The sequence below is a fragment of the Blennius ocellaris genome (assembly GCF_963422515.1).
Source record: "Blennius ocellaris genome assembly, chromosome: 1".
In the NCBI taxonomy this organism is placed as follows: Eukaryota; Metazoa; Chordata; class Actinopteri; order Blenniiformes; family Blenniidae; genus Blennius; species Blennius ocellaris.
In genome coordinates, this window is record NC_137650.1 from 10,988,982 (window position 1) to 11,003,334 (window position 14,353).

At 45.6% G+C, this 14,353-nt stretch overlaps 2 protein-coding genes across 3 annotated transcripts in view; one reads left to right on the plus strand and one right to left on the minus strand.

Annotated features, from left to right (window-relative positions):
* Positions 1 to 11,184, plus strand: part of garre1 (granule associated Rac and RHOG effector 1) — a 33,897-nt gene extending 22,713 nt beyond the window's left edge. For both annotated transcript variants that reach the window (XM_080495680.1, XM_080495681.1), the window contains exons 8-14: positions 1,469 to 1,566; positions 2,562 to 2,687; positions 2,826 to 3,937; positions 5,684 to 5,849; positions 8,061 to 8,198; positions 8,850 to 8,925; positions 9,013 to 11,184. In XM_080495680.1, coding sequence (XP_080351806.1) covers positions 1,469 to 1,566; positions 2,562 to 2,687; positions 2,826 to 3,937; positions 5,684 to 5,849; positions 8,061 to 8,198; positions 8,850 to 8,925; positions 9,013 to 9,354 — 2,058 coding nt within the window. In that variant the 3' untranslated portion in view covers positions 9,355 to 11,184. The remainder of the gene's footprint in view (positions 1 to 1,468; positions 1,567 to 2,561; positions 2,688 to 2,825; positions 3,938 to 5,683; positions 5,850 to 8,060; positions 8,199 to 8,849; positions 8,926 to 9,012) is intronic.
* A 1,407-nt stretch (positions 11,185 to 12,591) lies between these two features.
* ss18l2 (ss18, like 2) lies at positions 12,592 to 13,823 on the minus strand. The gene is made up of 4 exons (XM_080501823.1): positions 13,697 to 13,823; positions 13,355 to 13,431; positions 12,989 to 13,067; positions 12,592 to 12,894 (listed from the first exon to the last, which is right to left on the minus strand). Exons 1-4 carry the CDS (start codon positions 13,763 to 13,765, stop codon positions 12,841 to 12,843), a joined length of 279 nt encoding a protein of 92 aa, XP_080357949.1. The 5' UTR covers positions 13,766 to 13,823; the 3' UTR covers positions 12,592 to 12,840.
* Positions 13,824 to 14,353: the final 530 nt, after the last annotated feature.

The window sequence follows — 14,353 nt, forward strand, 5'->3', positions numbered from 1 at the left end:
TTCGTCCCATTTGTAATGGAGATGAGCAGATCTGTCGTCTTGCTTTGAGGCATGCGAGAGGTGTAAACAAACACCAGAGAGACTCAAAAGGGCAAGAAGCATTCCTGCAGCATCAGAGCAAAGGGGCTAGTCCTGCCTGGACGGGTGTGCAAACGCAAATTCCACCGCCCTCCTCCCGTTGAAAAGTGGAGTCACGGAGGGGGGGGGGGGTCAGCAGCAGGACTCTCCTCAGAGTAACACCATTGTGTTTATGCTTCGGTGTTTATTTCCCCTGTGTGGTCTGCCCTGTTCTGTGTGTCAGAACCTGAGAACGTTGTTCCCACCCAGCCTTGCCAGCCCCATGTGAACTGCAAAACAATCCCTGGATGACGAATGAGCGCTTTGCATTAGTTCCTTATCTGAGCCTATCAGCGCTTCTGCCCAGAATAGATCTGCACACACACACACACACACACACTCGCACTTGCCCAACACGTTTCTAAACATCTGGATTTAATCATGCACTCGCTGCCATGCAGGGCTTCATACATGCTGCCACTCCACCACCTCCTCCCTGTTTTCTTGTTTTTGTTTCACACACATACGAAGGATGACCACAGTGGGCTTCGCCCCGTGTTGTCAGTGCTGCTCACAAGCAGTCCGTACCTTTTCCCAAACGCGAGAGACGATAACCTTGTGCGTTTCACTCCTTTTCCTGCCTCCTCTTGCTCCCGCTGACCCCACCGTGTGTTTTCCAACATGACTGACCAACTCGATGTGTACCCTCTCACATGGCCAGCCTGGGTGTTCTGAGGATACACCTGCTTTTAGAATAACAATAGGGTCATTTCCTGCAGTACGGGAAACGGGCTCCTCCCACTTTCCCCCCCATCCACCCTCACTTTATGCAAGGCAGTTACGGAGGTCTTGAAGAGCCAAGGCCACTTTCAAAGAACTCCCAAATATATTTGAATAGCAGCCAGCAGGAAAGGCTACTCTGCGTATCGTCAGTGGCTGGACCGAGACACTTCAGGTTCCTCACCTTGAACTACCTCTCAATGGGAAATTAAAGCCAGGGACAAGTGACGAGTCATTGTCTTATTCTCTAGTGAAAGTACTTAAGATTATTTTTGGTTTATTCATTGTAGTGCCTCAATACTGCTTGTTTTTCTCTAAAAGTTTTCTGAGTATTGTTGCACTGGGAGGACCATGTATGCTTTCAGAGTTTGGGGCAACAAGAGCCTTCCACAGCATGCAGCAGGAATGACCTGTGTGTCAGGAGGATGCTTGTCTTAATTCTTAAGTAGTCATAATAGCTATTTATCTGAACCTACATTTGTACAAGTGTGATGCAGACCAACTATAACCATGAAGTAAGCCTCGGCTCTTGTAATATAACAAACTCGCCTTTTAATATCCAAGACGTCTCAAACAAAAGACGATTCTCTTTGAGAACATTGTGATATCGTGTGCTTCTGCGTCCTAACAGGTGGTGGTGGATACAGCTCAGATTGAAAACAAGGAAGCCTATGCTCCACAGATAACTCTGGAGGGATCCAAGGTGGTGGTCCAAGTTCCTTCTACATGGTGAGAAGTGTTGTTTTCAACACACTTTAAACAGTTTTTCTCTTGCAGTGCTTGGCCTGAAGAGTTTTGTCACATCAAACTTTGTCATTGATATTTTGCTGAAATTTGATATTGTACTTTATTGCACATTGCGTCCAAACTGATGTAAACATGTATTTGTTGCTATTTTGTGTCTTCATGGTAAAAAAAGGCCTGTTCAATACAGAGGCCAACAAGTTAATCCTATTTTTTGTCAACACTAGGAGTTACAGTTGAAACTCCTAAGTTACCCCATCTTTAAATACATAAATCATATTTGTTCATGTGGTTCTGTGCACACCTGACAATGTTTGTGCAAAAGAGTAAACAAGCAAATTTACATGTGTAAATATAGACAGAGTATTGACACTGGGCAAGGAAAATGACAGGTTGGTTCATGTAGATGCAGTGTAGATGAATGGAGAACGTTTTCTGTTCTCAACACGATGAGGGTGAATGGAGAACTGCATGAGTGTGTAATTACTGTAATTTCTGTCTGACCACATCTTAAATAGAAACATTTTTTTGTGTCGGCTTTATGTTCTGTGCTGAAGTTCATTCTTCGCAACTGTTAGTGGAGCGTGGAAACAACACTACGTCATCCAGATGGCTTAGTTTTCACCAGTCTGTTCCATCTCTGGTTCCGTGCCTTGCAGGTTTTAGATGCTTCAACACGGCTAAATCGAATAAATACTTCTCTCATGTTCTCAGTGTTGATGTAGCTTTACTGGTAATCCAGACAAATCGGGTATTATTTGGAGGAAAAATGTATTTCCAAACCATCACTACGTCATTCTATGGTCCTTTTATTAGGTTTTTTATTTATTTAATTAAAAGGAGGTGTGTTGAGTTTGTATTCTTGTCTATACATATTTTCCATCATATATTGATCTGTTGGAGATCAATGTGTCCCGCCTTGTGCTGGGTTTGTAGCGCGTGTCTGGTCGTGTTGTTGAATGCTGTGTGTGTGTGTTCAGGTGTCTGAAGGAAGACCCAGCCACCATGTCCTTGCTCCAGCGCAGTTTGGATCCGGAGAAGACGCTCGGCCTCGTAGACGTGCTTTACACCGCCGTGTTCGACATCAACAGGTGGAAGGAGAGAAAGTAAGTAGATAATTAACAGAGTGATCATATAAAGGAAATGTGCTTTTCTTAAGCTACCTTCTGCATGGATGCAGACTACGATGATTTTCTTCCAAGTCCGCGTGCTCTAACAAACGTCTTTTCTCCCGTCCATAAAAGAGAACAAGCCCTGCCCACTATTCAGATCCAGCTGCAGCGCGAGAGTCCAGATTATGGCAGCCCGGCCGATTTGCCTCCAGGTACCACCTCCAAGACCTCCAGTGGATTGCCCAAAACTATATCCAAACTCACTTCCAAGTTCACCAGGAAAGTCTCGTCTAGCTCAAACAGCGGGGGCAGCTACTCCATCCCGAACACTCCGTCTCGCAGCATGCTGTCAACCAGCAGCTCCGAGGAGAAGGCCAAGAGCCTGGGCCGCGGTGACGGGAGGATACAGAGCATCCTGCAGATGGGCGGGTTGTCGTGCGGCCCCGACGCCGGCCAGCAGAACCAGCTGGCCAACGGCTCGGACGACCAGGGCATGAACCTGCCCACCGACCAAGAGATGCAGGATGTCATTGACTTTCTCTCAGGATTCAACATGGGCAAATCCCAGCAGGCCTCGCCCCTGGTCAAGAGAAGGAACTCTGTGGCGTCGGCAAACCCCGCGGAGCTGAAGCCCCCCAGCGGCCCGCCTCCTGCCCCTCAGCCAATCTCTCACGGCGCCCTGCAGCCCCCAGCTCAGACCCTGCCTCAGCCTCAGCTGCAGCCGCAGCCTCCACCTTCAGTGCAGAAGCAGCAGCAGCCGCAGCCTGCTCCTCCTCCACAGCCGCCGCAGCAGCAACCGCAGCCCCCCCAGCAGCAGCAGCAGCCCCCGCCTCCGCAGCCCTCCCCTCAGGCCCTGCAGTACTACCAGCACCTCCTGCAACCCATCACCCAGCAGCAGCCTCCTCCTCCTCAGCTCCCTCCCCAGCAGACCCAGCCGCAGGTGCTGCCGCAGCAGAGAGTGGCCAGCAAGTGGCTCGGCACGTCTGGGCAACAAGCTCCACCGCAAGGCCCCCCAGCCGGGCTGTCACCCCTGGGCCCCATAGGGCAATGGGGGTCCCCCGGGCTGCCCGACCTGAGCTCAGACCTGTACAGCCTGGGCCTGGTCAGCACCTATATGGACAGCGTCATGTCCGAGATGCTGGGGCAGAAGCCGCAGGGGCCCCGAAACAACACGTGGCCCAACAGGGACCAGAGTGAGGGAGTGTTTGGAGTCCTGGGGGACACGCTGCCCTTCGACCCAGCAGGTGAGCTCCACCGCAACTTTTCACTTTGAGAAAGTGCTTCAACACCAAACGCCGAATATTTTAGGACCGTGGGTACGAATGCAGCATTGGTCGATAGTTTACAGCAGCAGCTCCTGTTAATTAAATCAACTTTGACTAAGCTTTTATGTTTCATAATGGATTCAGCGTAACAAAGTGACAAAGTAGTCTTTTGTCAGCTTCTCAGTAAATGTCTTCATTGTGTTTTAACCACATTTATCATAAAGGGGCATTTCTCTTTAAAAAGTCTGTCTGTCGAGATGAGGCTGACTGCTGCATGTAGATTTCCTATGAAATTGAAATAAAATTCTTAAATTAGGCCAGAAAATCACTTTAAAGAGAAGCTCATCCTCCTTCACAGCAGCACATAAAACTATTTATCTTTTTCACTTAATGATGAAGAGTTTAATTTGATCGAGTAGTTTCTCAAACATTCAATTGAAACTGATAAAATATTGATGCTGAAATGTGCTTGTCGGTAGGAAAAATATTATATTTTATATAATTATATAGCACCAAATACAACACAGTCATTTCTCGGTGCCTTTAACGGAGAGAAACCCAACAATCAAATCCACGTGAGCAAGCAGAGCAACTGTGGAAAGGAACAACTCCCTCTAACAGGAAGGAACCTTTGCAGAAACCAGACTCAGAGGTGGCGGCTTTCTGCTGGCCGGTTGGGATGGGAATTTTTTTTTTTTTACTTTAATGAGACGCTTAAATCATTTCCGTAGCTTGCATCAAGCCTGACTTGAAAGTAAATGCGTAACCTCCAGCCTCGGTCCTGTGGAGCCACATGTTGGAGTTATCTGCTGCACAAACTCTGCAGGAGCTTCATATTGACCTTAATACATGTAAAACATGCTGCACAGCAGCGTGACGTTATCAGACTGAGGGACCCGTTTGTTGGGGTTAACCGGAGCAATATTCAAAGTGTTAGAGTTGCTCGTTAAAGGTGCCATCTGTAAAGTTTAGATGTAGGAGTTTTTGTTCATTTGCTGGTAGTCATGAGTCATTGTAGTACATCATTTGTCTTCAGTCCCTCTATTTTGAATTTGGGGGTTTTGGCTGTTTAATATCATTTAATTCACAGGCATGGAGAGGCTGCAGCCAGTTAGTGCTCATCTTTTAAAAATATAAACAATGACTGTCACACTATTGTAGCTTGGTGTTCGTATAGTAAACTGACTGAAACCATCAAGGTGCCCTCGGTGGTTATATGAAAGTTTTCTTTCTTTTCGATTTTAACGGCCGATTAATTTAAGACAGGAGTTAAAATCTAACAGTTGGCGCCATACTATTAAAAATAAGAAAGTATTGGTAGTTGACAATCTGTGAGTTGTGTTGATCATCTTGTGATTTGACATTGTATTTTCACATCATTCAAGCAGACTTGAGAGTAAAACCTCGACTTGGACCTGAATGATTAGCGTCTGCGAGCCGGTCGAAGCAGCTGTTTCTGCTGCACGTGTCTCCAAGTTGGCAGTTTGTGTCGAACGTGGCTTGTGTTGGTTTCTATTTTTACAGTGCAGCAGACTGTTTGGATTCCAGCGGAGGCTTCATTGTTCAGAGGCGACTTGCGCCTATTGTGATTTTTCTGCTTTGCTCGACAGTCTGGCTTTAACAGGCCCGCGCTCCAGGGAGCGAAAGAAGAAGAAAAAAAAAGGCTGAGGGTGTCAGAAAAACTCACCGCTGTGTTTTATCCTCCCACATTTTTGCCACGCGCAGTTGGCTCCGACCCGGAGTTCGCGCGTTACGTCGCCGGCGTCAGTCAGGCCATGCAGCAGAAACGTCAGGTGCAGCACATCCGGAGACCCAGCAACCCGCGCAGCAACTGGCCAATGCCCGATGAGCAGCACCGGACCTGGTCACACCCGGAGTACTACAGTGAGGGGTAGGTATCCCAACACACACGGGTACAACTCCCCGTTCTCAAACGGACGTGTCAAACTCGGTTCGGTTCAGTTTGATTGTGTCGCCTGCCAATTTATGCTGCAGCAAGTGAAACACACGAATAACACACTTGGAAACATGACATAAAACATTAAAGGCTCCAATAATACAGTTCACCTATAAACGCCATCAGGAGAACTGAATCGGAATGCACTAAAAACAGTTTCAGCTCCGAACAATATCACCTTTGAAGTCGAGGTTGTTAAAATAGCATCCTAATATAAGATCACGCCACCAATCGGATGTCGTGATCTTTACCGTCTCTTTATAGCATAACAAGCTGCAGATACCGACAACTCCACCGCTTTCTATTTGCGTTATTGACAGAAATGTGACCGTAACCTGCAGCTGTTCCTATTTATTGCATTTTCAAAGTAAATCTATTAAAAAGAAAGATGTTGCAATGCCTCATATATATTTCTTTGCCTGCTACTTGGCGAGCAATAAGGGAGCTTATTGCTATTACTGCTGCTTATTTCAACTTCAACGATCACTGTAATGTGCTGTTGGATTATGAAATACACAACCTAAAACAGTGCGACACCTGGAGTACAGATTCAGAACAGGAGATCTATTTATTTAAAAAAAAAAAAAAAGGGGGGGGGGTATTATTCATTTGGTGTCTGTCTCACTCATTTGTCCGCAAATAAAACCGAAGCATTCCGCATTGTGCCGTGCTTTTGTTCTGACCAGAAAGCCACAATACAGAAGCAGCTTGATGCTCGGTCAGAAGCACGCGCCGTCTATTTTAAACAGAGGCTGTATCAAACTGCACAGACGTGACGGAGCCAGGCGGCACAGTGCCTCCGTTGGAACCTTCAGAATGAAACGCGCTGTGGAAACTCGCGCATGCATACTGGCACAACAGAACGAGCAACCGTAAATACCGTCAAAACAAAGATGACGCTCGGCCACTCACCGACGCTTTTATTTGTGGCATATACACAAAAGAGCACGCCAGCGTGAACCAACCCTAAAGTCAGCCGGTCGGTGCGTGAACCCGTGTGGAGGACCAGACCAGACCAGACCAGACCAGACCAGACCAGACCAGACCAGACCAGACCAGGGCAGAGTTGTAATGGATCTTCGAGAAGTTGCAGGTTTTAAGGCGTGACCGATTCAAACAGACGTGTCTGTGAAGCTGCGTCTCACATGTTTGAACCAGGTGAACTGAAGGACAGGATCACGCAGCCTCCAGTCAACTCTGAGCTCAACTCGCCTGTGTTGAACTTGGATGTGTGTTGCGTAACACTAGATTAGCGAGGTGGTCGTAATGTTGTGGCTAAAGATGTGGACAACACACATTTTTTCAATTTTTCTGCTTTGGATTTCTCCACGTCACGCTATTATTTAGTGTGTTGATCATTGAGCGACGCTGCCTTAACGTTCTACACATGTGCGCTGATGGTAAAAAAAAACAAAAAAACTTTTGTGTGATCTTGAAGTCAAAGCGACCAAACATGACACATTTCATCACTCTTTGTGACCGAGCTCCAGATTCTAACCCGACCTGCCCGACGGTCTCCGGAGACAAACACCTGCTGCTTGTTGTTTAGGATTAACATCAGAGCAGATTTTCTTAATCTGCCGGAGAAACTCACCAAGTCACCATCTTCTTTTAACTCAAACTAAACCCCTCCCGGCCACTGTTAAAAGATCCCACACGCTAAAAGCCACATGTTCACATTGGCAGCAGTGACGCGTCGGACTGCACGAGGGTTATTTTAAACTCGGCATTGTCAGAGCGATGACCGTTTTGGTTTTTTGGGGTGAATTTATTAGTGTGGCTCACGCCACATTAGCGTGAGATATTTCTCATGTGAATCTGGACTGTGGGTATGCCGGTGTTAGACGCTGTGCTGCTGACACACTAATCCACGGAAACACGTCGAGGTAAACAAGCAGCTCCACAGCGATCCGTTACAAACCTCCATCAATAATCATCTCGCATTCCTGTTCCCTTTTCCTCATGACATCACAGAAAACCCGTTTACAATTCGACATTCTGCTACTCCCCCCCCCCCCCCCCCAAAGCATCTTTGGGTTTCCTACCAACTCCAAAAGCCAGTTAATCAGCAGCAGGAAATCCTCGAACACGGCCTGAAGCGGCACACAGGAACACGACTAACACCTCCTGTCACTGCGTCCTCAGCGAGACGGTCAACAGCAGCTGGTCGGCCAATCAGGGGGACTCGGCCAGCTCCAGTGACGAGACGTCCTCCGCCAACGGCGACAGCCTCTTCTCCATGTTCTCCGGGCCCGACCTCGTAGCAGCGGTTAAACAAAGGAGGTGAGTTCCGCGTGCAGGAGTTGGCATTATTTTTTGATTTGAGGCATCAGGTCGGCTTTTGTAAAAGAGGCGAAACACACTCGACGTGAACTGGATTCATGCCTTCGTGAGCTTGAGCCATGACATCACAGGCAGAAGGCGAAGGACACGCCAGCCTGGCGAGGTGCAGAGCGGCCGTCTGACGTTAATAATCAACTTTGTTAATCAGCGAATGTGCGTCCGTCAGCAGGATGAGCGGGACGGCCAGTCCAGCTTTTATCTCGACGGCCCATCCTCTGGTGTGCCGAACGGCGAGATAGTGAAGCGGGCCCATCAACCCGCAGAACCTCATTATGCAAATCATTTCAAATATAATTTAAAGATACAGCTTCCAGCTCTTTGTTCGGTGCTGATCACACTCCCAAGCAGACTTTTAATTGCATACGGAGAGCACCACGATCGACTTGTCTCTAAACTCATTAAGGTAATAAATTGTGCCAGGATTAATTTCAACCGAATATTTACAAAGTGGACCTGCTGCCGTCGCATCTCAATGTGCTGCTGACTGAATCCCTCGCGGATGATGTTTGATCGTCGTCACATGAACTGCTTGTGAAGCTGTGTGCACATTGAATGTCGTCCTTCTTACTCTATCCACTCCTCTGTTCTCAGGAAACACAGCTGCGGGGAGCCAGAAGTGTGCACCCTGCCTTCGCCGCCCCTGCATCACATTGGTGACGACAACCAGGTAACATCCTGCGGAGCTTTTGCCGCCTTCTGGCCGCGTCACGACCCTGCCTTCCCGACTGACCACCCTCTCGTTGTCCCCCGACAGGACAGCAAGACGAAAACCTGGCCCCCGAAGGCCCCGTGGCAGCACTCCACCCACACCAACACCATGCCCAATACCAGCTCTTCCTTGTACCAGATGAACATCCCTCCTTCCTCGCAGTGGAGCGACTCCATGCAGATGCTGCAGTCCCCCGTGTGGTCCACGGCCAGCGACTGCTCCCCCGCCACTGGCATCTCCTCCGGGTTTCCCTTCACCCAGCAACAGCAGCAGCAGCAGCAGCAGCAGCAACAACAACAACAACAGCAACACAAACCCATAACCAAGGGCTTCAAATCCTTCCCCATCAAACACGAGCACAGGCCCTCCTACCTTCACCAGTACTGAAGTCACTGCAGCGTCGCGGCCCACAGGAAGAGTTCAGAGCATCACCAGGCTAAAACGTTAAGTACACACGCTGGCTTAACATTTTTTTCTATCTATATTTTTCCATGTCAGACACCCTCATTTGGAAAACACACCAAAAAAAACAAAAACGACAAAAAAAAAAAAAAGAAAAGAGGAGGAGTTGTATTTTGAGGTTTTTTGGAACTGCCATGGTTTTAAACTACAACAAGGTGCATGTGTCAGGCCAGCAGAAGTACAGTCTAGTGGTGGTTTCTCTGTCTGCCGGGTTTCCCCTCAGACAAGAGCTGGAGACGTGCACGGCCGTCGCTCCACTTGCTTCTGCAGCTGAACGTGTGTGTGTGTGTGTGCGTGCGTGCGTATGTGTGTGTGTGTGTGTGTGTGTGTTTGTGTGCGTGTGTGTGTGTGTGTGTGTGTGTGTGTGTGTGTGTGTGTGTGTGTGTGTGTGTGTGTGTGCGCACGCGTGTGTGGAGGAGGAGATCGGGAGGCAGCGTCACAAAAGGGGGGGGCGGAGAGCTTCAACCGCTCTCATCCTCCCCGTAAATATACTGTGTCTACTTAGCTGTAACTGCCAAATCTCACGCCAGATGACTCAGAATACAGCTAGCATCTACTGTTTCATAGCTTGTAACATACTGAAGTTGAAATATAAATATTTAGTTCTTTTTATTAAGAGGCTTTGAGCAGGCTCAGCGTAAATATAGTAAGTCACTGCAGAGGTGTAATATGAGAGAAATACACTACCCCCCCCCCAAACAACTGACCAGAGTTGGGAACTATAGCAGTAAACTATGTGCCATGTTGGTATTGATAGCACTTGCAGAATCTTATTTCCAACCAAAGCGTTGTTCAGAAGACGAGTGGTGCTGAAGAGAGCCAGATTTCTCTCCGCGATGTCCCGGCGCGACGACAGACGACCTTCAATCTCGTTCTCTCTGAATTGGCCGTCGTTCGCTCCATACCGACACTAACGCCCATGAAAAAAAACCTAACTCTCCTTCTGTTGGATAATATACGATATTTTTCATGTACAACTATCGACAGTATTAATCTTATTTTTGTATTTTCTTACATGTTATACCATTACTGTATGTTAGTATTCTTGTAGACATTGCATTAAAAAAAACAAAACAAAACATTATTTTCCACCTCCCAATATGTGAAAAAAAGCACATTTTTTTCCTACAGAGTTGAACTTACACCATCTATCTATAAAGGTTACCAAATATGCCATGCTAAACACTAAAATATTGTGTGGTGAGGGTGTTTTTGGAGCCCTCCTTTCTTTGGTTTTTATGGCGATTGGGCTGTATTTAAAAGCCCAGAATGTTCTCTTTTTTGTGATGTTTGCGGATGCCAATGTTGCCTGTATTTATGAAATGACACCCATGTTTTCAGAAAAACTAACATACTTAACATGTTTACAGAGAATTGTTTGCTGTATATACATATATAAATATATATATATAAAAAATATATATATCTTTTTATAGTTAATGTGCTTTGCACAATCGAGATATAGAGTTTGTTGCTTTTCGTCTGTGTTCTCTCCCCCTAACTGTTGCAGCCTTTTTTTTAAGACATCATTACAGACCCTGGACTGTAACTGTTAGCTTCTCAGCTGTGTCAAATGGTTTACTAGTGGCTTTGATGAGAAAAAAAAGGAAGGAAAAAAAAAAAGGTAATAATAAAAACATGTTGCCCTGATAGACGATATGAAGGGGGACTGCTTGGCTTATGTTGCTTATTGTTCTCTTGAGCTGGCAACTGAATCTTTCCAAGTGTACCAGCAATGCAAAAAAAAAAAAAAAAAAAAAATCCCAACAAATAAAAAAAAAAAAAAAAGACTAGCAATTCAAAGTGTTGGTTTGTCTTGTTCTTGCAGTTGAAACTTGGGAGGTTTCCTCTCCTCTGTTTACCTGCGATCTCCACAACTTGAGTTCCACAGTTGGAGGCGAGAAACGTTACTGTTCAATCAGGCAATTACCACCATGATGAAGATGATGACGATGACGGCGGCATGTGACCGGGTTCTGAGCTGCTCTGCACAGTAGCGCCATTCATATCTCTCGTCATGAGTCCAGGGAGGGACGTGGTGCCTAAAGTCTTCCATCAACGTGGGAAATGGAGGATTTGTGCTCCGTTGTGAGGAAAGGCCTGCCGAGGTCCAAGTGTAGCATTGAGGCCGTTTTCAAGGTGATCACATGAACTCCTGGTTTCTCTGGTTTTCACTTTGCATTGCGTCGAGTGACGGAAAACTAATAACGCCTTTATTTGTGTGTTCTTTCTTTTTGCCTAAAGCTCCCACACAGCTTTGTAGATGTGTGCATAGGCAGACTATGACTGTTGGAGACACCAGGTCAAATATCTACTGGAGACGTGGCGATGTGTAAATGAGATTACTTTTAGTTTGTGCTGACATGGCACCCAGGATAAACTTTGTGTAACTTAAATCTTCACTTAATGTGGATTCACAGTTTTACAAGCTGTTTACTTCCAAATACATTCATTTTCAAACTGAATGAAGGCATTTTGACACAAACCCCTCCCAAAAATATGAATTTGGATATTTAAGGTTTAAGTTTGTTTGTTCTTTTTTGTGTGTTTAGAATCAACTTATGCAGCTTGTTGACAAACATACAAACCATCAACACCCACAATCGATAAGAGTCGACGGTAAATGGATTTCAATCCCTCCTAGAAGTGGCCTGAATCTCGACCCATTGATACAAGCTACAGCCATCACGTCACTGGGGGGTGCTTATTATATAATATAATATTCTAACAGATTGCACTGGATGTCCAGATGTCTCTTATGTGAAATTTTCCCTGTCACATATTACCTTGAGTAGCATGTTATGAAGAAAAACTGATGCATCTTTTCACTAACTCCAACTCTGAATAAATGACAAATAAAAACTCAAGAAGTCGAGATGATACACTTTACCGCCACCTTCTGGTCGGCTGCAGATTGCATGCGCGTTAAAAAGGATCTCAGTGAACCTGCGTCATTGTAAATATTAAATCTTGGCATTAAACCAAATCAATCTATTTTCAGGCTGTCTGGAGAATAATGGCTCGAGAACAAACTGGAAGTGGAATACCAAGAAATCCAAGTAGATCAAACACATTTTCAAGACTTGAGTCATTTCAAAATGAGGTCATTTATGAGTATTCACATTTTTTTTTTACACATAAGTTAAACTTCTTATAGGATAATACAATACGCCATTTCATTTGACACCAATAAACAGTACATTTAAAAGAAACTATAGTGTGTGGAGGAGGTACTTTAATTAACGTTGTTTAAACATGTTGAACTGGGTTAAGTCACTGTAAATGTTAAATGTCAGTCTGATCAATACAAAGCTTCATAGATGTAAAGTGTTAACTTGTGCAAAAAAAATAATCCTTCTAAACGAGAGCGTGGAGGTTTCCTTCCGAGAAGACACATCCAACGTGCAGCCATCACGTCTCCGTGGGTCCCTGCACAGAGGATGACGATTCTGAGGAGTTACTGAACTGCAAAAACACACAATAACAGAGTATTGAGACACGGGGGGGGGGGGGAGAGAAAACTGCCTCTTCTCCAGTCATGGTTATTGTTGGTCTTTACATTTGGTGGTGTGTTGTCGGGACTCGCATCAGCTATCGTCGCCAAATACACGATGTTGCGGTGCAGGATCTGTTGATACCTGTAAAGAGGAAATAAAAGGTCAGCAGTGGACACTCCCGGTCCTCGAGTCCCACATTCCTGTCCAGGTTCTTCCAACACTCCTGATAACGATTGGCTCATTTTCAGGCTTTCTGTAAAGCTTAATCAGGATCCATTCATTAAATTCAGGTGTGTTGGAGCAGGAGAACATTGAAAACATGCAGGACTGCGGCCTTCGAGGACCAGGAGTGTCTACCTAAGGTGAGGTGGTCTTGACCACAACACTAGTTGACCCATGTCTAGGTCGCTGCAGGTTTGAGAACTTACTGAACACACTCCACAGCTCGTCCCTTCTGCATGTACTCGGCGATGCATCGGATCAGCTGCTCGTTTTCATCCAAAAGCTGCAACAACCAAACACTGCTAATTAAACTCGACCCACTTTAAATATCACGAGATAATACATATTTCCACCGTGTACTACAGGAAGCACCGTCATAATATGCGACCCTGAATTATTGAGTTATAAACCCATTAGGAGCCGATGTGACCATATTAAAGATAACTCGTTTGAAGATAGAAGCTAAAGCTAGCATCAACAGCTACAATTCAAACTACGAGTCAAAAGCTTCTCTGTCGCTCCATAAGTCTGTTTCACGGATGTGTTACCCTCTGTATCGTTTCCTGGTTGATCACCGCCTTCCCTCGTAGTTTCTTTGGTACAAAAACGATAGACATTTTTGTAAAATTAGTTAAGTCTATCGGTTGTTTACACCTCCAGGAGAGTCCGCATCTTCTTCTTCTACTTCTTCTACTGTTCGTTTCTTCTTCTTCGGTTCTACGGTGCCTTTACGGCCGATCTGCGCGAAGGGTTTTGTCGCTCCCTGCTGGTCAGCTGCTGAAACTACATTATTTAGTTATTTTATCGTGTATTTGCACAAAATAAGAATAAAACACAGAATTACAAGATCCCCACCAATGAGCATTACATTAATTAAACTTAAAAAAGACCAAAGAACAACAAGCAGAGAAAACTAACACAGTAGTGAATTGAAACGGTCACCAAAACTAAACCAAGATCAGTGTTGCATTACATTAGAATAACAAACAAACCTGATAATATTGCAATGTCCATCGGTATATTAGATGTAGTAGAAACATATTCAGCCTTTTAAACTGTTAACTCACAATTCACTGGTACCTTTCACTCTTAATTGCAAGAAAAACCTGCACACGCTGTCCAAAATGTGCCGACTGCTTTTTGCAAACAAGTTCTCCTTTTTTTTTGCATCTCTTGCTCGTTCCACTCATGTTCCGATCAAATCA

Bases quoted from the DNA above. Each gene is read 5' to 3' on its own strand.
- ss18l2 (XM_080501823.1), bottom strand. From the start codon at position 13,765: ATGTCTATCGTTTTTGTACCAAAGAAACTACGAGGGAAGGCGGTGATC. The intron at 13,068-13,354 runs GTAAGTTCTCAA...TCCTCTTTACAG, and splicing joins CGAGCTGTGGAGTGTGTTCA to GTATCAACAGATCCTGCACC. The intron at 12,895-12,988 runs GTAAAGACCAAC...GTGTTTTTGCAG, and splicing joins CCGACAACACACCACCAAAT to TTCAGTAACTCCTCAGAATC.